Raw genomic sequence first — 27,301 nt, forward strand, 5'->3', positions numbered from 1 at the left:
CCGCCCGCTCCCGCTCCCGCCGCCGCCGCCGCCCCGATGCCGGCCCGGGCCGCGACGCTGCCCCCGGCCCCGCTGCCTGCGGAGCTGCGCCGACGGTGAGTGCATGGAACACCCCCATTGCAGTGCATTGGTACCGCCCATAGGGCCCTGCACTGACCCCATTGCAGTGCATGGACCCCCCCCATTGCAGTGCATTGGTACCGCCCATTGGACACTGCACTGACCCCACTGCAGTGCCTGGAACCCCCCCATTGCAGGGCATTGGTACCGCCCATAGGGCCCTGCACTGACCCCATTGCAGTGCATGGACCCCCCCCCCATTGCAGTGCATTGGTACCGCCCATTGGACACTGCACTGACCCCATCGCAGTGCATGGAACCCCCCCATTGCGGTGCATTGGTACCGCCCATAGGGCACTGCACTGACCCCATTGCAGTGCTGGAACCCCCCACTGCAGTGCATTGGTACCGCCCATTGGACACTGCACTGACCCCATTGCAGTGCCTGGAACCCCCCCATTGCAGTGCATTGGTACCGCCCATAGGGCACTGCGCTGACCCCATTGCAGTGCATGGAACCCCCCCATTGCAGTGCATTGGTACCGCCCATAGGGCACTGCACTGACCCCCATTGCAGTGCACGGAACCCCCCCATTGCAGTGCATTGGTACCGCCCATTGGACACTGCACTGACCCCATCGCAGTGCATGGAACCCCCCCATTGCAGTGCATTGGTACCGCCCATAGGGCACTGCGCTGACCCCATTGCAGTGCATGGAACCCCCCCATTGCAGTGCATTGGTACCGCCCATAGGGCACTGCACTGACCCCCATTGCAGTGCACGGAACCCCCCCATTGCAGTGCATTGGTACCGCCCATAGGGCACTGCACTGACCCCACTGCAGTGCATGGAACCCCCCCATTGCAGTGCACGGAACCCCCCCATTGCAGGGCATTGGTACCGCCCATAGGGCACTGCACTGACCCCACTGCAGTGCATGGAACCCCCCCATTGCAGTGCATTGGTACCGCCCATAGGGCACTGCACTGACTCCATTGCAGTGCATGGAACCCCCCCATTGCAGTGCATTGGTACCGCCCATAGGGCACTGCACTGACTCCATTGCAGTGCATTGACACCCCTATTGCAGTGCATGGGTACTTCCCATATGGTGCTGCACTGATCCCATTGCAGTGCATTGACACCCCCATTGCAGTGCATTGGTACCCCCCATACAGCCCTGCAGTGATACTTTTGCAGTGCATTGATACACTGCAGCACTGCATTGGTACCCCCAGATACAGCCCTGCACTGGCCCTGTTGCAGTGCATGGACACTTCCATTGCAATGCATTGGTAGTCCGCATAGAGCCCTGCACTGACCCTGTAGCAGTGTATGGACACCCCATAGCAGTGCACTGGTACCCCCCAATACGGCTTTGCACTGACCCTATTGCATGCATTGATATCTCTCATTGCTGTGCATTGGTAACCCCCAATGTGCCCCTGCACTGTTCCTATTGCAGTGCATGGACACCCCCATTGCAGTGCATTGGTACCCCCCATAGAGCCTTGCACTTCTCCCATTGAAGTGCATGGACGCCCCCCCAGCACTGCATTGGTACCTCCCAATATGGCCCTGCACTGATCCCATAGCAGTGCATCGGTACCCACCCATAAAGCCCTTCACTGACCCCATAGCAGGGTATTGGTACCCCCCACAGATTGCCTTGGACTGATCTCATTGCAGTGCATTGGTCCCCCCCTATTGCCCTGCATTGACCCCATTGCAGTGCAGTGACACCCCCATAGCAGTGCATTGGTCCCCCCCATAGAGCCCATTGCACTGACCCCATTGCAGTGCCCTGACCCCCCCATCACCCCCTAACCCCAACCTCAGATCCTCCTCCCCCCATCTCATCCCTGACCCCCCAATGTGTGTGTATGGGGGGGCCCCTGCCCTATGACCGAGCCCCACGTGGCGCTGGCGCCCCGGCTTTGTCCCCACGTGCATCCGGGTCGTGTTGAGGGGGGGCCCCATAGGGGAACCCCAACTTCCCATGTGCTGCCATGGTGGTGGTGGGGGGGGAGGGGCAGGAATCCCTTCTCGGGTGCGGGGAGCGGAAGCGTTCCCTTGGGATCAATGGGGTTTGCTCCATCCCCGTCCTGGTTCCGGAGGGATCCGCGGGTCCCGGCCCGCAGGGAAGGGGTTGGCGTTTCCTGTGCGGTGTTCCCGGCCATTGTCCCTTCCGCTCGGCTCCCGGCATCCCCCGGCCGGCGGGAAGGGAACGGAACGGAAGGGAAGGGAAGGGAAGAAGGGGAGGGAAGGGAAGGGAAGGGGGCCCCCAAGCTCCCCGGCTGCCGTCCCCCGGTGCGGCGGCTGCGTGGCGCATCCCGACCTCCCCACGGTGTTCCATGGCCGTCCTCAAGCCCAGGTGCCGCGGGTGGGAATGGGACGGGAATGGGAATGGGATGGGATGGGAATGGGAATGGGATGGCGATGGGATGGGGATGGGATGGGGATGGCGATGGGATGGGGATGTCGCCTTCCTGCTTTTTTGGGTGCTGGGGACCCCCCTTTTCCTTCCCGCTGGCGTGGGAGCAGGAAGCCAAAGGAGCCAGAGGGATCCCACCCCGTATCCCTGGGAGGGAGCTGCTTTAGCTCATGGGGTCCCCATTCCGGGGGGCGGGGGCGGGGGGAGCAACCCTCCTCGCTGTACCCCCATAGCGACACATGCCTTGTCCCCCATGGTGTTTGTATGGGGGGGGTGCCCCAAGCCCCATCCTCCCATCCCCATCATCCCCTCGTTGCTGGCGCCATTCCCATCTCCATCACTGGGATGCGGCCGGCACCGCATGGGCCGACCCCAGCTCTGTGCCCACAGGCTGCAGGACCTGGAGCGGGATGAGGATGCTCTGAGCGAGCAGGTGAGCAGGGTACCAGCGGCCGGGTCCGGGATGCTCCAGCGGGATGCGGCTCCAGGCGGCGGGGGGGGTGGCCGGGTGAGGGCCCCCCCCCCCGCCCCTCCCCGTGTCTCCCTTGCTGGTCCAGCTCCCGGACCCGGTGTCGGCGCTGGCCCTCGCCGTGCGGACTCCACCGTGGGCTCCTGGTCCGGATGGGTCCCCGTGAGCCGGGTGAGCGGCGCCCGCCTTCGGAGCCAGCGGCACCGGGGCCCCCCCCGGCTTGGGCCGCCGGCCCCATCCCGTCCCCCTCCGTGCCCGCAGGAGAGCGTCCGGGAGAAGCTGAGCCTCATCCATGGCTTCCTGCAGGCCGAGGCGCAGCGGGAGCTGAGCGAGCTGGAGGCCAAGCTGCGCCGAGAGGAGCTCTCCGAGGTGGGGTTCGGTGCTGGTTCGGTGCTGTTTCGGTGCCAGTTCGGTACTGGTTTGGTGCTGGTTTGGCACCGGTTCGGTGCCGGTTCGGTGCCGGTTCAGTGCCGGTTCAGTGCCGGTTCGGTGCTTGTTTGTCACCGGTTCGGTGTCAGTTCGGTGCCGGTTCAGTGCTGATTTGGTGCCAGTTTGGTACCAGTTTGGTGCCGGTTCGGTGCCGGTTCGGTGCCGGTTCGTGCCGGTTCGGTGCCAGTTCGGTGCCGGTTCAGTGCCGGTTCGGTGCCGGTTCGTGCCGGTTCGGTGCCGGTTCAGTGCCGGTTCAGTGCCGGTTCGGCGCCGGTTCGGTGCCGGTTCGGTGCCGGTTCGGTGCCGGTTTGGTGCCGGTTCGGTGCCCGTTTGGCAACGGTTCGGTGCCGGTTCGGTGCCGGTTCGGTGCCGGTTCGGTGCCGGTTCAGTGCCGGTTTGGTGGCGGTTCGGTGCCGGTGAGCCCCAAGGGCCGGGTGCAGCCGTGGCTCTGCCCCTGCAGGAGCGGTACCTGGCCAAGGTGAAGGCGCTGCTGCACCAGGAGCTGGCGGCAGAGAACGGCACCAACGGATGCGCCGGGATCGGCGGCTCCGGCAGCGATGAGGACTCGGAGCGAGCGGGTGGTGATGGCGAGGACGACAGCGCCATGGAGCTGGAGGAAGGCACCGCTGCTGCCGCCTCCTCCTCCTCCTCCTCGGCTGCGCCGCGGGCGCGCAAGGCCCGGAGGAGCCGCTCCAACGGCGAGAGCAAGAGTTGGGTTTTGTGGCTTGTCCTGGTGGAATGAGGGGGGAGAAGAGGATGCGGGAGGGGATGCGGGAGAGCAGGGATGTGGGGGCACAGGGATGAGTGTGGGGATGTGGGAGCTTGAGGATGCGGGCAGGGATGCGGGAGCACAGGGATGCGGGAGCTCGAGGATGTGGGAGCACAGGGATGCGGGAGCACAGGGATGCGGGAGCACAGGGATGTGGGGGCACAGGGATGCGTGTGGGGATGCAGGAGCTCAAGGATGTGGGCAGGGATGTGGGAGCACAAGGATGTGAGTGGGGATGCAGGAGCACAGGGATGTGGGAGCATGAGGATGCGCACAGGGATGCAGCAGCACGAGGATGTGGGAGCACAAGGATGAGTGTGGGGATGCAGGAGCATGAGAATGGAGCACAAGGATGTGAGTGGGGATGCAGGAGTACAGGGATGTGGGAGCACAGGGATGTGGGAGCTCGAGGATGTGGGAGCACAGGGATGTGGGAGCATGAGGATGAGCGCAGGGATGTGGAAGCATGAAGATGTGGGAGCACAAGGATGCGTGTGGGGATGCAGGAGCACGAGGATGTGGGAGCAGAAGGATGTGTGCAGGGATGCAGGAGCTCGAGGACACGGGTGGGGATGCAGGAGCTTGATGCAGGCAGGGATGCGGGAGCGTGGTTATGAGCACAGGGATGCGGGAGCACAGGGATGTGTGCAGGGATGCGGGAGGTCGAGGATGCGGGCAGGGATGCAGGAGCGCAGGGATGCGGGAGTGTGAGGATGCGCACAGGGATGCGGGAGGTCGAGGATGCAGGCAGGGATGCGGGAGTGCAGGGATGCAGGAGGTCGAGGATGCGCATAGGGATGCAGTAGCACAGGGATGCAGGAGGTCAAGGATGCGCGCAGGGATGCAGGTCACCAGTGGAAGGGTTTGGGAGCATCGCGGTGATGGGATGTGGGGAGAGGGACGCGAAGGGAAGGGCAGGGCAGGGCAGGAGGTCCCCGTTGCCGATGGGATTCCTTGCTCTATCCCAACAGAGTCTCCCGCCAGCTCCCGCGTCACCCGGAGCTCGGGGCGGCAGCTGAGCCTCCTGAGCCTCTTCTCCAAGGGGTGAGTGCAGGAGCAGGGCTGGGGCCTCCACCTCCATCAGCGCCTTCATCCTCTTCTTCCTCACTTGGTCCCCCCCCACCCCCTGGACCCGATGGGGTCGATCCCGGCCTCCATAGGGATGTGCTTGGGGCTCATCCCATCGCCCCCCTCCAGGTCCACCAAGCGGAAGTCAGAGGAGGTCAATGGGGAAGCGATGAGCGTGGAGAAGGAGGAAGAGGAGCAGGAGGAGAAGGTGAGGGCCGGGGGGTGCTGGGCCCCGCTCAGCACCTCCGGGCTCCCCTTCACTCCCCTTTGCTTCTCCCTGCAGGACCAAGAGGAGAAGAGGATGCGCATGGAGACCAAAGAGGGGTGAGGAGGATGGGGATGCACTTGGGTACCTGTTGGCACCCATTGGTACCCATTGGTACTCATTGGCACCCATTCGTACTCATTGGTACTCATTGGCACCCATTGGTACCCATTGGCACTCATTGGCACCCATTGGCACCCATTGGTACCCATTGGCACCCATTGGTACCCATTGGTACCCATTGACACCCATTGGTACTCATTGGCACCCATTGACACCCTTTGGTACCCATTGGCACTCATTGGTAGCCATTGGTACCCATTGGCACCCATTGGAACTCATTGACACCCATTGGTACCTATTGGTACCCATTGGCACCCCTTGATACCCATTGGCACTGCTCTGGCTCCTCATCCCGTTGTGTTCCCCTTTTCCACCCGCAGCTTGGAAGCCAGAGAGGACCTGGCCCTGGTGAAGACCCCACCTCCCGCTAAAGTGAGCCCCTTCCCCTGCATCCCTGCATCCCCGCATCCCCGCATCCCCTGCATCCCTGCATCCCTGCTGCATCCCTGGGCTCCTCCCAACGCATCCCTGCCTCTTGCAGAGCACCCCCCCCAAGTGCCTCGACTGCCGCCAGTACCTGGACGATCCCGACCTCAAGTTCTTCCAAGGGGATCCCGACGATGCTGTAAGGGATGGGGGGCTCCATGGGGAGAGGGTGGGGAGCACTGGGATGCGTTGACCCATCCTCTCCTCCTCTCCTCCTCCTCCTCCTCTTCCTCTTCCTCCTCCTCCTCCTCCTCCTCTTCCTCTTCCTCCTCCTCTTCCTCCTTTTCCTCCTCCTCCTCCTCTTCCTCCCCTTCTTTTCCATCTCCTCTTCCTCCTCTTCCTCTTCCTTCTCCTCTTCCTTCTTCCTCCTCTTCCTCCTTTTCCTCTTTCTTTTCCTCTTCCTCCTCTTCCTTCTCTTCTTTCTCTTCCTCTTCCTCCTCTTCCTCTTCTTCTTCTTCCTCCTCTTCCTCTTTCTCCTTCTCTTTCTCCTCTTCCTCTTCCTCCTCCTCTTCCTCTTCCTCCTCCTCTTCCTCTTCCTCCTCTTCCTCTTCCTCCTCTTCCTCTTCCTCTTCCTCTTCCTCTTCCTCTTCCTCTTCCTCTTCCTCCTCCTCCTCTTCCTCCTCCTCCTCCTCCTCCTCCTCCTCCTCTCGCCCCGCTCCAGCTGGAGGAGCCGGAGATGCTGACGGACGAGCGCTTGTCCCTCTTCGATGCCAATGAGGACGGGTTTGAGAGCTACGAGGACCTCCCCCAGCACAAGGTCACCTCCTTCAGGTGAGGTCCATAGGGACCGGGTGCGATGCCGTCCCCTTGGGGTCCCGGATCCCATGGGATCAAGGTGTCCTCCCCCCCCCACCAGTGTCTATGACAAGAGAGGCCACTTGTGCCCCTTCGACACCGGCCTCATCGAGAGGAACATCGAGCTCTACTTCAGTGGGGTCGTGAAGCCCATCTATGATGATAACCCCTGTCTGGATGGTGAGCGGGGCGGGGAGAGGGGGAATGGGAACGGGAATGGGAATGGGGATGGGAATGGGAATGGGAACAGGAATGGGAATGGGGATGGGAACGGGAATGGGAATGGGAACGGGGATGGGAATGGGAATGGGACCTGGAATGGGAATGGGACCTGGAATGGGACCTGGAATGGGAATGGGACCTGGAATGGGGATGGGAATGGGAATGGGCTCAGGAACGGGCCCTGGAATGGGAATGGGACCTGGAATGGGAATGGGACCTGGAATGGGAATGGAACGTGGAATGGGAATGGGCCCTGGAATGGGAATGGGACCTGGAATGGGAATGGGACCTGGAATGGGAATGGGACCCTGCAATGGGAATGGGATCCTGCAATGGGAATGGGCCCTGGAATGGGAATGGGACCCTGGAACGGGAGTGGGACGTGGAATGGGAATAGGACCTGGAATGGGAATAGGACCTAGAATGGGAATGGGACCAGGAATGGGAGTGGGACCCTGGAATGGAAGTGGGACCTGGAATGGGAATGGGACCTTGGAATGGGAATGGGACCCTGGAATGGAAGTGGGACCTGGAATGGGAATGGGACCTGGAATGGGAATGGGACCCTGCAATGGGAATGGGATCCTGCAGTGGGAATGGGCCCTGGAATGGGACTGGGACCTGGAATGGGACTGGGCCCTGCAATGGGACTGGGCCCTGCAATGGGAATGGGATCCTGCAGTGGGAATGGGCCCTACAATGGGACTGGGCCCCTGCATCCTTGGTTTGGGAGGGGCTGCATTGGGACCCGGGTGTTCTGCTTCCAGGTGGGGTGAGAGCCAAGAAGCTGGGGCCCATAAACGCCTGGTGGATCACGGGCTTCGATGGGGGGGAGAAGGCCTTGATCGGCTTCACCACAGGTGGGGGCAGCATCGATGCCTTGGGGCTCCCATCCCCATCCCCGTATCCCATGGAGCCCCATGGGCCATCACCAGTGAGGACATGGGGTGGGGGGGGTAGGACCACACCGAGCCTGGCTCCAATGGGGCTTCCCCCTCCCAGGGTTTGGGGTTAGGATGGAGATGAGGAAGGTTTGGGGGGGGGGGCACCCTTGGGGGCAAATGGGGTGGGGGGGGGCCTTCACCCTTTATACAAGGAACCTTTCCAGTGACCTGGTGGCATCTCCCATGCTCCCATCACTGGTGGTGATGGAGACTTGGGGTGGGGGGAAGCATCTTGGTGCCCCATGGGGTTGGGGTTGGGTTGGGTCGGGTGTCTTTGTCCGTCGCTCAAGCATTGTTCCCTATGGGATGGGGTTGGGTTGGGGGTCTTTGTCCATCCCCCAAGCCCTGTTCCCTATGGGATGGGGTTGGGTTGGGGGTCTTTGTCCATCCCCCAAGCCCTGTTCCCTATGGGATGGGGTTGGGTTGGGGGTCTTTGTCCATCCCCCAAGCATTGTTCCCTATGGGATGGGGTTGGGTTGGGGGTCTTTGTCCATCCCTGAAGCATTGTTCCCTATGGGATGGGGTTGGGTTGGGGGTCTTTGTCCATCCTTCAAGCATTGTTCCCTATGGGATGGGGTTGGGTTGGGGGTCTTTGTCCATCCCCCAAGCCCTGTTCCCTATGGGATGCTCCCCATGGGATGGGGTTGGGTTGGGGGTCTTTGTCCATCCCCCAAGCCCTGTTCCCTATGGGATGGGGTTGGGTTGGGGGTCTTTGTCCATCCCCCAAGCCCTGTTCCCTATGGGATGGGGTTGGGTTGGGGGTCTTTGTCCATCCCCCAAGCCCTGTTCCCTATGGGATGGGGTTGGGTTGGGGGTCTTTGTCCATCCCCCAAGCCCTGTTCCCTATGGGATGGGGTTGGGTTGGGGGTCTTTGTCCATCCCCCAAGCCCTGTTCCCTATGGGATGGGGTTGGGTTGGGGGTCTTTGTCCATCCCCCAAGCCCTGTTCCCTATGGGATGGGGTTGGGTTGGGGGTCTTTGTCCATCCCTCAAGCATTGTTCCCTATGGGATGGGGTTGGGTTGGGGGTCTTTGTCCATCCCTCAAGCATTGTTCCCTATGGGATGCTCCCCATGACATTGGGGTTGGGTTGGGGGTCTTTGTCCATCCCAGCTGTTCCCTATGGGATGGGGTTGGGTTGGGGTCTTTGTCCATCCCCAAGCCCTGTTCCCTATGGGATGGGTTGGGTTGGGGGTGTCCATCCCAAGTGTTCCTTGGGTGGGTTGGGTTGGGGGTCTTGTCCTCCCCAAGCCCTGTTCCCATGGGATGCCCAAGCTGTTCCCTATGGGTGGGGTTGGGTTGGGGGTCTTGTCCATCCAAGCTGTTCCCTATGGGTGGGTGGTTGGTGGGGGTTTGTGTGTTTGGGTGGGGTTGGGTTGGGTCCCTATGGGATGGGGTTGGGTTGGGGGTCTTTGTCCATCCCCCAAGCCCTGTTCCCTATGGGATGGGTTTGGGTTGGGGTCTTTGTCCATCCCCCAAGCCCTGTTCCCTATGGGATGCTCCCCCCACAGCCTTCGCGGATTACATCCTGATGGAGCCCAGCGAGGAGTACGCGCCCACCTTCGCCCTCATGCAGGAGAAGATCTACATGAGCAAGATCGTGGTGGAGTTCCTGCAGAACAACCGCGACGTGGCCTACGAGGACCTGCTCAACAAGATCGAGGTGGGGGTGCTTGGAGATGGGGGAGGGGTTTTTTGGGGTGTCCCCCCCCCCTCCCCCATCCCTGTTTTGTAACCCCTCCCCCTCGTGGCAGACCACGGTCCCCCCCGCGGGGCTCAACTTCAACCGGTTCACCGAGGACTCGCTCCTGCGCCATGCCCAGTTCGTGGTGGAGCAGGTGGAGAGCTACGATGAGGCCGGGGACAGCGACGAGCCCCCCGTGCTCATCACCCCCTGCATGCGGGACCTCATCAAGCTGGCCGGGGTCACCCTAGGCAAGAGGTGAGGCCCCGGTGGGGGGTGGGGTCAGGGGGGTCATCAGTGGGGTCGTTGACATCAGTGGGGTCATCGTCATCATCAGTAGGGTCATCATCATCAATGGGGTCATCAGTGGGGTCATCGTCATCAGTGGGGTCATCAGTGGGGTCATCAGTGGGGTCATCATCATCAGTGGGGTCATCGTCATCAGTGGGGTCATGATCATTGTCAGTGGGATCATCATCAGTGGGGTCATCGTCATCAGTGGGGTCATCATTGTCATCAGTGGGGTCATCGTCAGTGGGGTCATCAGTGGGGTCATTATCATCAGTGGGGCCATCATCATCATCAGTGGGGTCATCATCGTCATCAGTGGGGTCATCATCATCATCAGTGGGGTCATCATCATCAGTGGGGTCATCGACATCAGTGGGGTCATCATCAGTGGGGTCATCATCATCATTATCAGTAGGGTCATCATCATCAATGGGGTCATCGTCATCATCAGTGGGGTCATCAGTGGGGTCATCATCATCAGTGGGATCATCAGTGGGGTCATCGTCATCAGTGGGGTCATCATCATCAGTGGGGTCATCATCATCATCAGTGGGGGATCATCATCATCAATGGGGTCATCATCATCAATGGGATGGGGAGGATGCGGTTCCAGTTCCAGCCCGTGGTACCCGGTGGGATGAGGGATGGAGCTTTCACTGGTCCATGGGGAGGGAAGAGCTTGGTGCTGCTTGGGTTTGGGGGCATGCGGGGAGGAGCTTGGCTGGGGTTTGGCAGAGGGGATCCTGATGGAACAAAGGGGATCCTGGTGGCGAAAAGGGGATCCTGGTGGGGAAAAGGGGATCCTCATAGAAAACATGGGATCCTCATGGGAATGAGGAGATCCTTACAGAAAACACGGGATGCTCATGGAAATCAGGGTATCTTTATGGAAAACAGGAGGATCCTTATGGAAAATGGGGAGATCCTTATGTAGAAAAAGGAATCCTTACAGAAAATAGGGAATTCTTATAGAAAACACAGGATTCTCCTGTAAATCAGGGAATCCTGGAAAACAGGAAATCCTCATGGAAAATAGGGGATTCTTATGGAAACCAGGGAATCCTCGTGGAAACCAAGGAATCCTCATGGAAAGCAGGGAATCCTCATGGAAAGCAGGGAATCCTCATGGAAAACAGGGAATCCTCATGGAAAACGGGGAATTCTCATGGATAACAGGGAATCCTCATGGAAAACGGGATTCTTATGGAAATCAGTGAATCCTCATGGAAAACAGGGAATTCTCATGGAAAACAGGGAATCCTCATGGAAAACGGGATCTTTATGGAAACCAGGGAATCCTCCTGGAAACCAGGGAATCCTTATGGAAAACAAGGAATCGTCATGGAAACCAGGGAATCCTCCTGGAAAACAGGGAATCCCCATGGAAAACAGGGGATTCTTATGGAAATCAGTGAATCCTCGTGGAAAGGGTTTTGGGGGTTTGGGGGTTTGGAACAGGGAATCCTCCTGGAAAAGGGATCCTGGAAAGGGGTTTTGGTGTGTTGTGCCAGGGAATTCTCATGGAAAACAGGGAATCCTCATGGGAATCAGGGAATCCTCATGGAAAACAGGGAATCCTCCTGGAAAAGGGGGGATGCTCCTGGAAACCCCTTTTGCTGGGGGTGCTGTGAGGGTTTGGGCTCAGAGCCAGGCGGAGGGGTCGGGTCGGGTTCCATGCTCTCCATGGCTCTATGGTTCCATGGGCTCTCATGGGTCTCAGGGGTTCCATGGGCTCTCCATGGGCTCTCCATGGGCTCTCTATGGGCTCTCCAGGGTCTCCATGGTCTCCATGGGCTCTCCATGGGCTCTCCATGGGTCTCCATGGCTCTCCATGGTCTCATGGGTCTCCATGGGCTCTCCATAGGCTCTCCATGGGTCTCCATGGGCTCTCCATGGGTCTCCATGGGGTCTCCATGGGCTCTCCATGGGTCTCCATGGGTCTCCATAGGCTCTCCATGGGCTCTCATGGGTCTCCATGCGCTCTCCATGGGCTCCATGGGGTCTCCATGGGTCTCCATGGTCTCATGGCTCTCCATGGGTCTCCATGGGCTCTCCATGGGCTCTCCATGGGGTCTCCATGAGCTCTCCATGGCCTCTCCATGGGGTCTCCATGGGCTCTCCATGGGCTCTCCATGGGCTCTCCATAGGCTCTCCATGGGTCTCCATGGGCTCTCCATGGCCTCTCCATGGGGTCTCCATAGGCTCTCCATGGGCTCTCCATGAGCTCTCCATGGCCTCTCCATGGGGTCTCCATAGGCTCTCCATGGGCTCTCCATGAGCTCTCCATGGGCTCTCCATGGGCTCTCCATGGGCTCTCCATGGGCTCTCCATGGGCTCTCCATGGGCTCTCCATGGGCTCTCCATGGGCTCTCCATGGGCTCTCCATAGGCTCTCCATGGGCTCTCCATGGGCTCTCCATGGGCTCTCCATGAGGTCCCCAGCTCTGACCACCTTACCCCCCCATGCCCACAGGCGAGCCGTGCGGCGCCAGGCCATCCGGCACCCGACGCGCATAGACAAGGAGAAGGGGCCCACCAAGGCCACCACCACGCGCCTGGTTTACCTCATCTTCGACACCTTCTTCTCGGAGCAGATCGAGAAGGACGAGAAGGAGGAGGACAAAGAGAACGGCACCAAGCGCCGGCGCTGCGGGGTCTGCGAGGTACCGGCGGCGGGACCCCCCCGGGGCGGCTCCATCCCTTTGGGTTCCCCCATTGATCCCGTCCCTTCCCTGCTCCAGGTTTGCCAGCAGCCGGAATGTGGGAAGTGCAAAGCGTGCCAGAACATGGTGAAGTTCGGGGGCAGCGGGCGCAGCAAACAGGCCTGCATGCAGAGGAGGTTGGTACCCGGCTGGTAGCCACCAGGGCACCGGATCCTGGCTCTGGGATGAAGGGATGCGGTTCCTGTTCCCATCTATCCTATGCTGCAGCACTGCTCCGTAGGGATGCGGTCCCCATTCCCATCCATCCCCTGCTGCAGCACTGCTCCCAAGGGATGCGGTTCCTGTTCCCATCCATCCCCTGCTGCAGCACTGCTCCATAGGGATGTGGTCCCTGTTCCCATCCATCCCCTGCTGCAGCACTGCTCCATAGGGATGCGGTCCCTCTTCCCATCTATCCTATGCTGCAGCACTGCTCCGAAGGGATGCAGTCCCCATTCCCATCCATCCCCTGCTGCAGCACTGCTCCATAGGGATGCGGTCCCCAATCCCATCCCCTGCTGCAGCGCTGCTCCGTAGGGATGCAGTCCCCATTCCCATCCATCCCCTGCTGCAGCACTGCTCCAAAGGGATGCGGTCCCCAATCCCATCCATCCCCTGCTGCAGCACTGCTCCATAGGGATGCAGTCCCCATTCCCATTCATCCCCTGCTGCAGCACTGCTCCATAGGGATGCAGTCCCCATTCCCATCCATCCCCTGCTGCAGCACTGCTCCGTAGGGATGCGGTCCCTGCTCCCATCCATCCCCTGCTGCAGCACTGCTCCATAGGGATGCAGTCCCCATTCCCATCCCCTGCTGCAGCACTGCTCCATAGGGATGCAGTCCCCATTCCCATCCCCTGCTGCAGCGCTGCTCCGTAGGGATGCGGTCCCCATTCCCATCCATCCCCTGCTGCAGCACTGCTCCGTAGGGATGCAGTCCCCATTCCCATCCCCTGCTGCAGCACTGCTCTGAAGGGATGCAGTCCCCATTCCCATCCATCCCCTGCTGCAGCACTGCTCCATAGGGATGCAGTCCCCATTCCCATCCATCCCCTGCTGCAGCGCTGCTCTGAAGGGATGCGGTCCCCATTCCCATCCATCCCCTGCTGCAGCACTGCTCCGTAGGGATGCAGTCCCCATTCCCATCCATCCCCTGCTGCAGCACTGCTCCATAGGGATGCAGTCCCCATTCCCATCCATCCCCTGCTGCAGCACTGCTCCATAGGGATGCAGTCCCCATTCCCATCCCCAGCTGCAGCACTGCTCCATAGGGATGCAGTCCCCATTCCCATCCCCTGCTGCAGCACTGCTCCCTGTGTCCTCAGATGCCCCAACCTGGCCGTGCGGGAAGCGGATGAGGATGAGGAGGTGGATGACAACATCCCGGAGATGCCATCACCCAAGAAGATGCTGCAGGGCAGGAAGAAGAAGCAGAACAAGAGCCGCATCTCCTGGGTGGGGGAGCCCATTAAGGTGATGCTCCCCTTCCCTAATGCATGGGTTTGGGGGCTCGGGGGGGGGGCCATAGGGGGGTTTAACACCGTTGCCCCCCTTCCTTGTGCAGAGCGATGGGAAGAAGGATTATTACCAGCGGGTGTGCATCGACCTGGAGACCCTGGAGGTGGGAGACTGCGTCTCCGTCAGCCCTGATGATCCCACCAAACCCCTCTACCTCGCCAGGTTGGTGATGGAGGGGATGAGTCCCTGCTCCTGATGCTACGGGGCTGTGTTCCCAGATGGAGAGCTCCAATCACTGCTGTTTGATGCCCTTTGGGACCATGTTCCCAAGTGGAGAGCTCCAATCACTGCTGTTTGATGCCCATGGAGCATCCTTGGGACCATGTTCCCAGCTGGAGAGCTCCAATCACTGCTGTTTGATGCCCATGGAGCATCCTTGGGACCATGTTCCCAGCTGGAGAGCTCCAATCACTGCTGTTTGATGCCCTTTGGGACCATGTTCCCAACTGGAGAGCTCCAATCACTGCTGTTTGATGCCCTTTGGGACCATGTTCCCAACTTGAGTGCTCCAATCACTGCTGTTTGATGCCCTTTGGGACCATGTTCCCAACTGGAGAGCTCCAATCACTGCTGTTTGATGCCCTTTGGGACCATGTTCCCAAGTGGAGAGCTCCAATCACTGCTCTTTGAGCCCCATGGAGCATCCTTGGGACCATGTTCCCAAGTGGAGAGCTCCAATCACTGCCGTTTATCTCCCCATGGAGCATCTTTAGGACCGCATCCTCATCCCCCCCTTTAGGGTGACGGCCATGTGGGAGGACAGCAGCGGGCAGATGTTCCACGCACACTGGTTCTGCCCCGGCTCCGACACCGTCCTGGGGGCCACCTCCGACCCCTTGGAGCTCTTCCTGGTGGACGAGTGCGAGGACATGCAGCTCTCCTACATCCACGGCAAAGTCAACGTCCTCTACAAGGCCCCATCGCCCAACTGGGCCATGGAGGTGGGTGGGAGCAGTGGGAGGAGCGGTGTGGGGCGGGTAACGGGGCACCCATCACCCCTAGGGGGTCCCCCCATTGTCTCCCAGCAGGGCGGGCTGGACATGGAGATCAAGGTGGTGGAGGACGATGGGAGGACCTACTTCTATCAGATGTGGTACGACCAGGAGTACGCGCGCTTCGAGTCGCCGCCCAGCACGCAGCCCACGGAGGACAACAGATACAAGTGAATGGGATTCCCACCTTCGGGATGGTCCTTTGGGATGCGGAGCCCGTCACCGTGCTCTCTGTCCCCGCTGCAGGTTCTGCATGAGCTGCGCCCGCCTGGAGGAGGTGAGGCACAAGGAGATCCCCAAAGTGGCCGAGCCGCTGGAGGAAGGGGAAGGGAAGATGTTCTATGCTGTGGCCACCAAGAATGGGGTGCAGTACCGGGTGGGAGATGGGGTCTACCTCCTGCCAGAAGCCTTCTCCTTCAGGTTGGTGCTTGGGGGGTGCCATTGGGGTCTCTTTGTGGGGGTTTCCATAGGGCATCGGGAATGATTCCTTCTCTGAAGCTGGGGTTGGGATGGGAGGAGGCTTCCATCCATGGAAGTGTCCTCAGTGCTGTGGGGTAGGGGTGGACTGGGTGGTGCTGGGGGTAAGGTTGGATGTGATGCTCTTCAGGCTCTTTTCCACCTTGGTTTTATGGTAGAGGATATAGTGCATGGACGGGGATGGAGCATCCCTCTCTAAGGCCAGTTCCCCTCTATCCCATTGGGTATCCCAGGGGTTGGGGGGGATGAAGCATCCCTCCCTAAGCCCAGTTTGCCCCTATCCCATTGGGTGTTAGAGGGGTTTTGGTGGGATGAGGGTGAAGCATCCCTCCCTAAGCCCAATTCCCCCCTATCCCATTGGGTGTTAGAGGGGTTTTGGTGGGCTGGGGATGAAGCATCCCTCCCTAAGCCCAGTTTGCCCCTATCCCATTGGGTGTTAGAGGGGTTTTGGTGTGTGGGTACCAAAGGCTCCCCCCTCCCCAACCTCTCCCCACCCCTTTGTTCCCAGCGTGAAGCCCGCCAGCCCAGCCAAGCGCCCCAAGAAGGAGGCCGTGGACGAGGAGCTGCACCCGGAGCACTACCGGAAGTACTCCGAGTACATCAAGGGCAGCAACCTGGATGCGCCGGAGCCGTTCCGCGTGGGCCGCATCAAGGAGATCTTCTGCCCGCTGCGGAGCAACGGCAAAGCCAACGAGGCCGACATCAAACTGCTCATCTGCAAGTTCTACCGGTGAGGGGGTGATGGGGGGCTGGGGGGTGCTCCATGGATCCCATCATGGGTCCTCACAGCATCATCACACTGTGTGATTGGAAGGGACCTCATGAGCTCATCCAGTCCAATCCCCCTGCAGAGCAGGAGCACCCAGATAAGGTCACACAGGAATGCATCCCATTGGGTTTTGATGCCTCCATAGAAGGAGACCCCACAGCCTCCCTGGGCAGCCTGGTCCAGTGTTCTGGCACCTCACTGAGAAGGAGTTGAAGTGGAACCTCTTGTGTTCCAGTTTGTACCCATTGCCCCTTGTCCTATCATTGGTTGCCACTGGGAAGAGCCTGGCTCCATCCTCGTGATGCTCCCCCTTTATATATTTATATACACTAATAAGGTCACCCCTCAATCTCCTCTTCTCCAAACTATAGAGACCCAGCTCCCTCAGTCTCTCATCATAAGGGAGATGCTCCACTCCCTTCATCATCCCAGTTGCCCTGCGCTGGACTCTCTCCAGCAGGTCCCTGTCCTTAAACTGGACCCAGTATTCCATATGGGGTCTCACCAGGGCAGAGTAGAGGGGAAGGAGGACCTCTCTCGACCTACTAACCACCCCCTTCTCATACACCGCAGGATGCCATTGGCCTGCTTGGCCACAAGGGCACAGTGTCAGCTCATGGTCATCACCAGGACCCCCAGTTCCCTGTCCCCTACACTGCTCTCTAAGAGGTCGTTCCCCAGCCTATACTGGAACCTGGGGTTGTTCCTGCCCAGATGCAGGACTCTGCACTTTCCCTTGTTATATTCCATCAGGTTATTCCCTAACCCATCTCTCCAGCCTGTCCAGGATGGCAGCACAGCCTCTGGTGCATCAGCCACTCTTCCCAGTTTAGACCCATCAGCAACTTGCTGATAGTGCACTCAATTCCCTCATCTAAATCATTGATGAGTATATTCAATACTGGTCCCAGTACCGACCCTTGAGGCACTCCACTAGATCCAGGCCTCCAACTGGACTCTGCCCCATAGACTCCAACTCTCTGGCTTCTCCCCTTCAGCCAGTTCCCAGTCCACCTCACTACCCCATCATCCAGACCACGCTTCCTCAATGTAGCTGTGAGGATGCTGTGGGAGACGGTGTCAAAGGCTTTGCTGAAGTCAAGGCAGACCCCATCCATCGCTCTGCCATCATCCATCCATTGTTAGCTCCTCATAGAAGGCTATGAGATTGGTCAAGCAGGACTTGCCCTTGGTGAAGCCGTGTTGATGGTATCATAACCCTCTTGCTATGCCTTAGGATGGCCCCAAGGGGAAGGTGTTCCATCACTCTCCCAGGGATGGAGCTCTATGGTTACCCGGTTCTCCCATGGTGTTCCCCAGGCCGGAGAACACGCACAGGTCCATGAAGGGCAGTTACCACGCCGACATCAACCTCTTGTACTGGAGCGATGAGGAGGCCACGGTGGAGTTCCGAGCCGTGCAGGGCCGCTGCACTGTGGTCTATGGGGAGGACTTGACCGAGAGCATCCAGGATTACTCAGCCGGGGGCCTGGACCGCTTCTACTTCCTGGAGGTGAGGCCTCGGGGAGCTGGGATGGGAGGGATTGGATCCAGGGTGGAGGGGATGCTCCCTATGGAGGCAAAAGGGAGGAATCCGGGCTCTTTGAGGGGATGGGGTTGGGCCCCTCTGCAGCTCCTATGGGGTGTTGGGAAGAGCTCTTTGTACCCAAGCATCCCAAAGGCTTTCCCTCCCTTCCTCACCCAGGCTTACAACGCCAAAACCAAGAGCTTCGAGGATCCTCCCAACCACGCACGCAATTCCGGCCATAAAGGGAAGGGGAAGGGGAAAGGGAAAGGTGAGTTTATGGCAAGGGTTTGGGCTGGGTGAGACCCATCCGGATGCTTCTGCTCGCTGCGGGGATGCAGGGATGGAGGGGTCAAAGCCCACGTGGTCCCCATCACGCTCCAGCTCCTTCCATGTCCCTGTGATGTGGGGCTGAGCCTCCAGAAGTGATGGATGCGGGGGGGGGGAAAGGGCCCCATTGGGGTGGGAAAGGGGGGGTTTGGGTACAGAGGAGGAGGAAGCAGTGGCTGGGATGTGAGCGGGGTTTGTGGTGCAGGTAAAGGCAAGGGGAAGGCGGCATCGAGCTGCGAGCAGAGCGAGCCGGAGCCCCCCCAGCTGAAGCCCCCCAAGCTGAGGACCTTGGACGTGTTCTCGGGCTGCGGGGGCTTGTCCGAGGGCTTCCACCAGGCAGGTGAGCAGGGAGGGGTGGAGGGGGGGGATCGGGGTCTGATCCTGAGGAATGGGGGGGGGGGAGAGGGAACGGCCTCAAACAGTGATGGAGATGGGGAAGAGTTCATCCCGAGAGGATGCTCAGGGTTGGACCAGGGTTGAGAGGGGGGAATTGGGCTCTGCTCACAAGGAACAAGGGATGGGATGAGAGGAAACAGCCTCAAACAGTGATGGAGAGGTGGGAATCGGGCTCTGCTCCTAAGGACCAAGGGATGGGATGAGAGGAAACAGCCTCAAGCAGTGATGGAGATGGGGAACAGTTCATCCCGAGAGGATGCTCGGGGTTGGACCAGGATGGAGAGGGGGGAATCGGGCTCTGCTCACAAGGACCAAGGGATGGGATAAGAGGAAACAGCCTCAAACAGTGATGGAGAGGTGGGAATTGGGCTCTGCTCACAAGGAACAAGGGATGGGATGAGAGGAAGCAGCCTCAAGCAGTGATGGAGAGGTGGGAATTGGGCTGTTCTCCAAGGAACAGTGTATGGGATAAGAGGAAGCAGCCTCAAGCAGTGATGGAGATTGGTAACAGTTCATCCCGAGAGGATGCTCGGGGTTGGACCAGGATGGAGAGGGGGGAATTGGGCTCTGCTCCTAAGGACCAAGGGATGGGATGAGAGGAAGCAGCCTCAAGCAGTGATGGAGATTGGGAAGAGTTTATCCCGAGAGGATGCTCAGGGTTGGACCAGGGTGGACAGGTGGGAATCGGGCTCTGCTCACAAGGAACAAGGGATGGGATGAGAGGAAGCAGCCTCAAACAGTGATGGAGAGGTGGGAATTGGGCTGTTCTCCAAGGACCAAGGGATGGGATGAGAGGAAACAGCCTCAAGCAGTGATGGAGATACGGAACAGTTCATCCCGAGAGGATGCTCGGGGTTGGACCAGGATAGAGAGGGGGGAATTGGGCTCTGTTCCTAAGGACCAAGGGATGGGATAAGAGGAAGCAGCCTCAAGCAGTGATGGAGATGGGGAACAGTTCATCCCGAGAGGATGCTCGGGGTTGGACCAGGATAGAGAGGGGGGAATTGGGCTCTGCTCACAAGGACCAAGGGATGGGATAAGAGGAAGCAGCCTCAAACAGTGATGGAGAGGTGGGAATTGGGCTGCTCTCCAAGGAACAAGGGATGGGATAAGAGGAAACAGCCTCAAGCAGTGATGGAGATGGGGAAGAGTTTATCCCGAGAGGATGCTCAGGGTTGGACCAGGATGGACAGGTGGGAATTGGGCTCTGCTCACAAGGAACAAGGGATAGGATGAGAGGAAGCAGCCTCAAGCAGTGATGGAGATGGGGAACAGTTCATCCCGAGAGGATGCTCGGGGTTGGACCAGGATGGAGAGGGGGGAATCGGGCTCTGCTCCTAAGGACCAGTGTATGGGATAAGAGGAAACAGCCTCAAGCAGTGATGGAGATGGGGAAGAGTTCATCCCGAGAGGATGCTCGGGGTTGGACCAGTACAACCCCTGCCCCCGATGCCCTCCGTGCTGGGGTTGATCCTCACCCCTGCCTGTCCCAACGCCCCTTCCCGTTGCTCCCATGCGCGGCTCCCTTGGCAGGCGTCTCGGAGACCCTGTGGGCCATCGAGATGTGGGAGCCGGCGGCGCAGGCGTTCCGGCTCAACAACCCCGGCAGCACCGTGTTCACCGAGGACTGCAACGTGCTCCTCAAGCTGGTGATGGGCGGCGAGAGGAGCAACGCCCTGGGGCAGAAGCTGCCCCAGAAGGGGGACGTGGAGATGCTCTGCGGGGGCCCCCCCTGCCAGGGCTTCAGCGGCATGAACCGCTTCAACTCCCGCACCTACTCCAAGTTCAAGAACTCCCTGGTGGTCTCCTTCCTCAGGTGGGGATGGAATGGGAGGGACTGGGAGGGATTGGGATGGACTGGGAGGGATTGGGATGCAATGGGATGGATTGGGAGGGATTGGGATGGACTGGGAGGGATTGGGATGGGTTGGCAGGGATTGGGATGGATTGGGGGGGATTGGGATGGATTGGGATGGGGGGAGGGATTGGGATGGGTTGGGATGGGGGGGATGGGTTGGGATGGATTGGGATGGGGGGATGGATTGGGATGGATTGGTAGGGATTGGGAGGGATTGGGATGGGATGGATTGGGATGGATTAGGATGGGGGAGATGGATTGGGATGGGTTGGGAGGGATTGGGATGGATTGAGTTGGATTGGGACGGGGGATGGACTGGGATGAGGGGGATGGATTGGGAGGGATTGGGACGGGGGGGATGGATTGGGATGAGGGGGATGGATTGGGAGCAATTGGGATGGGTTGGGATGGGGGGATGGATTGGAATGGATTGGGATGCGGGGATGGAATGGGATGGATTGGGATGGGGGGATGGATGGGGGGGATGGGGATGGATTGGGGAGTTGGGATGGATTGGGTGGGTTTGGGACTGAATTGGGGGGGTTGGGGTTGAATGGGGGGGCTGGGGTTGAAGGGGGGTGTTGGGATGGGATGGGGGGGTTGGGTGTCAGGTCCTTACCCAGTGCCCCCCCCCATCACCCCAGTTACTGTGATTATTACCGCCCGCGCTTCTTCCTGCTGGAGAACGTCCGGAACTTCGTGTCCTTCAAGCGCTCCATGGTGCTGAAGCTCACCCTGCGCTGCCTCGTCCGCATGGGCTATCAGTGCACCTTCGGGGTGCTGCAGGTGGGATGGGACCCCATCCCCGTGGAGGATGGATGGATGCATGCATGGATGGATGGATGATGGATGATGGATGGATGGATGGATGATGGATGATGAATGGATGGATGATGGATGATGGATGGATGATGGATGGATGGATGGATGGATGATGGATGGATGATGGATGGATGGATGATGGATGGATGGATGGATGATGGATGATGGATGGGTGATGGATAATGGATGGATGATGGATGGATGATGGGTGATGGGTAATGGGTGATGGATGATGGATAATGGATGGATGATGATGATAAATGGATAATGGATGGGTGGATGATGGATGATGGATGGATGGATGATGGATGGATACGGATGGATGGATGGATGATGGATAATGGATGGATGATGAATGGATGGATGATGATGGATGGATGGATGATGATGGATGGATGGATGATGGATGGATGATGGTGGATGGATGATGATGGATGGATGGATGATGGATGATGGTGGGTGGATGGTGGATGATGGGTGGATGGATGGATGATGGATGGATGGATGGTGGATGGATGGGTGGATGGTCGGTGGATGGATGATGGATGGATGGTGGATGGATGGTGGATGGTGGATGGGTGATGGATGATGGATGGGTGGATGGGTGGATGGATGGGTGGATGGTGGGTATGGTGGATGGATGGATGATGGATGGATGGGTGGATGGATGATGGATGGATGATGGATGGATGGATGGATGGTGGTAGTGGATGGATGGTGGTGATGGATGGTGGGTGGTGTGGGTGGTGGTGGGTGGGTGTGGTGGTGGGGGTGTGTGGTGTGGTGGGGTGTGGTGTGGTGGGTGGTGGTGGATGGATGGGATGATGGATGGATGATGGATGGATGATGGATGGATGATGGATGGATGATGGATGATGGATGGATGATGGATGGATGATGGATGGATGATGGATGGATGGATGATGGATGGATGATGGATGGATGATGGATGGATGATGGATGGATGGATGGATGATGGATGGATGATGGATGGATGATGGATGGATGGATGGATGATGGATGGATGATGGATGGATGATGGATGGATGATGGATGATGGATGGATGATGGATGATGGATGGATGATGGATGGATGATGGATGATGGATGGATGATGGATGGATGGATGGATGATGGATGGATGATGGATGGATGGATGGATGATGGATGGATGATGGATGGATGATGGATGGATGATGGATGATGGATGATGGATGGATGATGGATGGATGATGGATGGATGATGGATGATGGATGATGGATGGATGATGGATGGATGAAGGATGGATGATGGATGGATGATGGATGATGATGGATGGAGGCTGACAGGGTTCTCCCATTGCTCCCATAGGCCGGGCAGTACGGCGTGGCCCAGACCCGCCGCCGCGCCATCGTCCTGGCCGCGGCCCCGGGGGAGAAGCTGCCCATGTTCCCCGAGCCCCTGCACGTCTTCGCCCCCCGCGCCTGCCAGCTCAGCGTCGTGGTGGACGACAAGAAGTTCGTCAGCAACATCACCCGGTGGGTGCTGAGCGCCCCCCGCCACCGGGGCTGAGCCCACCCCGCTCCTGACGCCCCTTTCCCCCCCCCGCAGGACCTATTCCGGGCCCTTCCGCACCATCACCGTGCGGGACACCATGTCCGACCTGCCCGAGATCCGGAACGGGGCCTCCGCCTTGGAGATCTCCTACAACGGGGAGCCCCAGTCCTGGTTCCAGAGGCAGATCCGGGGCTCCCAGTATCAGCCCATCCTCAGGGATCACATCTGTAAGGTGAGGGGGGAGATGGGGGAGAGGGGTTAAGGGCAGGATGGTACCGTCCCCAAGCCTGCCTTGGGGAACACCTCCAGGGATGGAGCTGCTCCTTCTCCATGGAGCCACCAGGATCATGGAATGGGTTGGGTTGGGAAGGAGCCTCAGTTCCAACCCCATGCCATGGGATGCCTTACATTAGACCAAGGATCTAATGGAGCATCCACCACTTTGGCTTGCCCATCCCATTATCCCACCATCCCTCCTGGGGAAAAGCTTCCTTTACCTGCAAATTGAATCATCCCTTGGCCCATCCCTGCTGAAGGTCCCTCTCCAGCATCCTTGTAGCCACTGGGAGCTGCGTCGAGCTCTCCATCCCCATCATCCCCTGGGAACTGCTCCATCAGCATCCTTGTACCCGCTCCATCAGCATCCTTGTACCCGCTCCATCAGCATCCTTGTACCCAGCTCCCATCTCCCCATGGCCCCGGTCCCTCGGGATCCACTCGGAGCACCCGGCCCCAGGTGCTGCCGTTGCCCTGCAGGACATGAGCGCGCTGGTGGCGGCCCGCATGAGGCACATCCCCTTGGCCCCGGGCTCGGACTGGCGGGACCTGCCCAACATCGAGGTGCGGCTCTCGGACGGCACCACCACGCGCAAGCTGCGCTACACCCACCACGAGAGGAAGAACGGGCGCAGCAGCAGCGGGGCCCTGCGCGGGGTCTGCTCCTGTGCTGAAGGTGGGGGATTGGGATGGGGGGGGTGGGATGGGGGGGGGTTGGGGATGGATTGGGGGGGGTGGGGATGGATTTGGGGCCTTTTGGATGGGTTGGTGGGGGTGGGATGGAGCAAGGGGGTAGGGAATGGATGGGGGGGTTGGGATGGGTTGGGATGGATTGGGGGGGTTGGGGATGGATGGGGGGGGTTGGGGATGGATTGGGGGGGGTTGGGGATGGATTTGGGGCCTTTTGGATGGGTTGGGGGGGGTTGGGATGGAGCAAGGGGGTAGGGAATGGATGGGGGGGTTGGGATGGAGTGGGGGGTTGGGATGGGTTGGGATGGATTGGGGGGGTTGGAATGGATGGGGGGCTTTGGGGATGGATTGGGGGCGTTGGGATGGATTGGAGGAGGTTTGGGATGGATTGGGGGGTTGGGAATGGATTGGGGGGGTAGGGAATGCATGGGGGGTTAGGGCATGGATTAGGGGGGTTGGAATGGATCGGGTGCATTTGGGGCTGATTTGGGTGACTTTTGAGCTGATTTGGGTGAGTTTGGGGCTGATTCAGGTGCCTTTGGGGCTGATTTGGGTTCATTTCCGGCTGATTTGGGTGCGTTCGCAGCTAATTTGAGTGCGTTCGAGCCTGATTTAGGTGCATTTCGGGCTGATTTGGGTGCATTTTGGGCTGATTTGGGTGCGTTTGGGGATGATTTGAGTGTGTTTGGGGCTGATTTGAGTGTGTTTTGGGCTGATCTGAGTGTGTTTTGGGCTGATTTGAGTGTGTTTTGGGTTGATATGAGTGTTTTTGCTGATTTCAGTGTGTTTTGGGCTGATTTCAGTGTGTTTTGGGCTGATTTCAGTGTGTTTTGGGTTGATTTCAGTGTGTTTTGGGCTGATTTGAGTGTGTTTTGGGCTGATTTCAGTGTGTTTTGGGCTGATTTCAGTGTGTTTTGGGCTGATTTCAGTGTGTTTTGGGTTGATTTCAGTGTGTTTTGGGCTGATTTGAGTGTGTTTTGGGCTGATTTGAGTGTGTTTTGGTCTGATTTCAGTGTGTTTGGGGCTGATTTGGGTGCCTTTTGCTGCTGTCCCCCCCCCAGGGAAGCCCTGCGACCCCGCAGACCGGCAGTTCAACACCCTCATCCCCTGGTGCCTGCCCCACACTGGGAACCGCCACAACCACTGGGCCGGGCTCTACGGGCGCCTCGAGTGGGACGGCTTCTTCAGCACCACGGTCACCAACCCCGAGCCCATGGGCAAGCAGGTGGGTGCCGGCGTTCCCATTGGGAATGGCTCCATGGAGCTCCCATCCCACCCATGGGGTTTTCCCATTGGGAATGGCTCCATGGAGCTCCCATCCCACCCATGGGGTTTTCCCATTGGGAATGGCTCCATGGAGCTCCCATCCCACCCATGGGGTTTTCCCCATCCCAACCATGGGGTTTTCCCATCGGGAATGGCTCCATGGAGCTCCCATCCCACCCATGGGGTTTTCCCATCGGGAATGGCTCCATGGAGCTCCCATCCCAACCATGGGGTTTTCCCATTGGGAATGGCTCCATGGAGCTCCCATCCCAACCATGGGGTTTTCCCATTGGGAATGGCTCCATGGAGCTCCCATCCCTTCCTCCCTTCGGTACCCTAGGGCCGGGTGCTGCATCCGGAGCAGCACCGGGTGGTGAGCGTGCGGGAGTGCGCCCGTTCCCAAGGCTTCCCGGACACCTACCGGCTCTTTGGGAATATCCTGGACAAGCACAGGCAGGTGAGTGGGGGCTCGGCGCCGGCGCCGCGCCGGAGCCGGAGGCCGGGATGAAAGCGTTTTCCCTATGGAACAGGTTGGGAACGCGGTGCCGCCGCCGCTCGCCAAGGCCATCGGGCTGGAGATCAAGGCCTGCGTGGTGGCCAAGCGGAGGGAGGATGCGGCCGGTGCGTGCGGGAGGATCCCGTGGGATGCGGGGTGGGAGCGGCGTCAATGGCAGGGGAAGGGGATGGGGGGGGTTTGGGGTGGGAAAGGGGGGTTCGGGAGGGGGATGATGGGATGGGTTGGATGGGGGAGGTTGGGATGAAGTCATCCAGGTTGGATATAGGGAAAGCTGGATGTGGGGAAGATTGGGGTATGAGGAAGGTTGGGATAGAAGGGATGTAAGGATATTGGATTTAAGGAAGGTTGGAGATCAGGATATTGGATGTAAGGATATTGGGTATCAAGAAGGTTGGGATATAAGGATATTGGATATAAGGATGGTTGGGATATAAGGAAGTTTGGATATCAGGATATTGGATATAAGGATGGTTGGGCATCAGGAAGGTTGGGATATAAGGATACTGGATGTAAGGATATTGGGTATAAGGAAGGTTGGGATATAAGGATATTAGATATAAGGATATTGGATATAAGGAAGGTTGGGATATAAGGATATTGGATATAAGGATATTGGATATAAGGAAGGTTGGGATATAAGGATATTGGATATAAGGAAGGTTGGGATATAAGGATATTGGATGTAAGGATATTGGGTATCAGGAAGATTGGGATATAAGGATATTGGATATAAGGATATTGGATATAAGGAAGGTTGGGATATAAGGATATTGGATATAAGGAAGGTTGGATATCAGGAAGGTTGGGATATAAGGATATTGGATGTAAGGATATTGGGTATCAGGAAGATTGGGATATAAGGATATTGGATATAAGGTTGGGATATAAGGATATTGGCTATAAGGAAGGTTGGGCTATAAGGAGGTTGGAATCAAGGAAGGTTGGGATATAGGGAGATTGGATATCGGGATATTGGATATAAGGAGGTTGGATATAAAGAATTTGGGGCTATAAGGAGGTTGGAATCAAGGGAGGTTGGGATATCCAGATACTGGGTATCAGGATATTGGATATAAGGAAGGTTGGGATGTAAGGAGGTTGGAATCAAGGGAGGTTGGGATATCCAGATACTGGGTATCAGGATATTGGATATCAGGAAGGTTGGGATATAAGGGTATTGGATATAAGGAAGGTTGGGCTATAAGGAGGTTGGAATCAAGGGAGGTTGGGATATCCAGATACTGGGTATCAGGATATTGGATATAAGGAAGGTTGGGATGTAAGGAGGTTGGCTCTCAGGATGCTGGCCCTAAGGCAGGCTGGCATCCAAGGACCCTGGCTATAGGGACATCGGCTGTAAGGAAGCTCTCCCAATGGGCTGGGCTGGGCCCATGGCCGGGCTCGGCTCCCTCCATGCCCCCTTCCCTCCGCAGGCCCCGGCGCCCCGCAGAGGATGGAGACCCTGGAAGCCGCCGCCTGACACCGGCCCCGTGCCCCCCCCCTCCTCTTCCTGCACTGATTTTACCCCTTTTGGGCTGGTTTTGGGTTGGTTTTGGGTTGGTTTCCTTTCTTTTTCGGGGGGGGTGGGGGGGGGCATGGCCTCCTCTCTGTGTGTGTGTGTGTGTGTGTGTCCCTCCCCTCGGCCTCG

General features: G+C 58.8%; 1 protein-coding gene across 2 annotated transcripts; it reads left to right on the top strand.

Moving 5' to 3' along the window:
- On the top strand, positions 1-27,177 carry DNMT1 (DNA methyltransferase 1). 2 transcript variants are annotated; one of them, XM_061356505.1, is made up of 34 exons: positions 1-95; positions 2,887-2,929; positions 3,227-3,334; positions 3,855-4,104; positions 5,135-5,207; positions 5,361-5,439; positions 5,515-5,555; positions 5,940-5,991; positions 6,101-6,184; positions 6,707-6,816; positions 6,902-7,020; positions 7,830-7,922; positions 9,516-9,667; positions 9,759-9,946; positions 12,452-12,641; positions 12,720-12,817; positions 14,006-14,153; positions 14,245-14,360; positions 14,938-15,139; positions 15,224-15,360; positions 15,437-15,610; positions 16,176-16,397; positions 17,757-17,949; positions 18,142-18,232; positions 18,497-18,631; positions 20,221-20,503; positions 21,190-21,331; positions 22,719-22,885; positions 22,959-23,136; positions 23,661-23,856; positions 24,932-25,095; positions 25,477-25,593; positions 25,667-25,757; positions 27,087-27,177. In XM_061356505.1, the coding sequence occupies exons 1-34, from the start codon at positions 37-39 to the stop codon at positions 27,131-27,133; spliced, it is 4,542 nt and encodes a 1,513-aa protein (XP_061212489.1). In that variant the 5' UTR covers positions 1-36; the 3' UTR covers positions 27,134-27,177. The 2 variants fall into 2 exon arrangements, with proteins under 2 accessions (XP_061212489.1, XP_061212490.1); XM_061356506.1 differs by having other exon boundaries at positions 2-95; positions 15,227-15,360.
- Positions 27,178-27,301: the final 124 nt, after the last annotated feature.

The sequence above is a fragment of the Neopsephotus bourkii genome, unplaced genomic scaffold (assembly GCF_033783945.1).
Source record: "Neopsephotus bourkii isolate Nb327-2 ecotype Australia unplaced genomic scaffold, CSIRO-AGI_Nbou_v1 NB_857, whole genome shotgun sequence".
NCBI classification, from domain to species: domain Eukaryota; kingdom Metazoa; phylum Chordata; class Aves; order Psittaciformes; family Psittacidae; genus Neopsephotus; species Neopsephotus bourkii.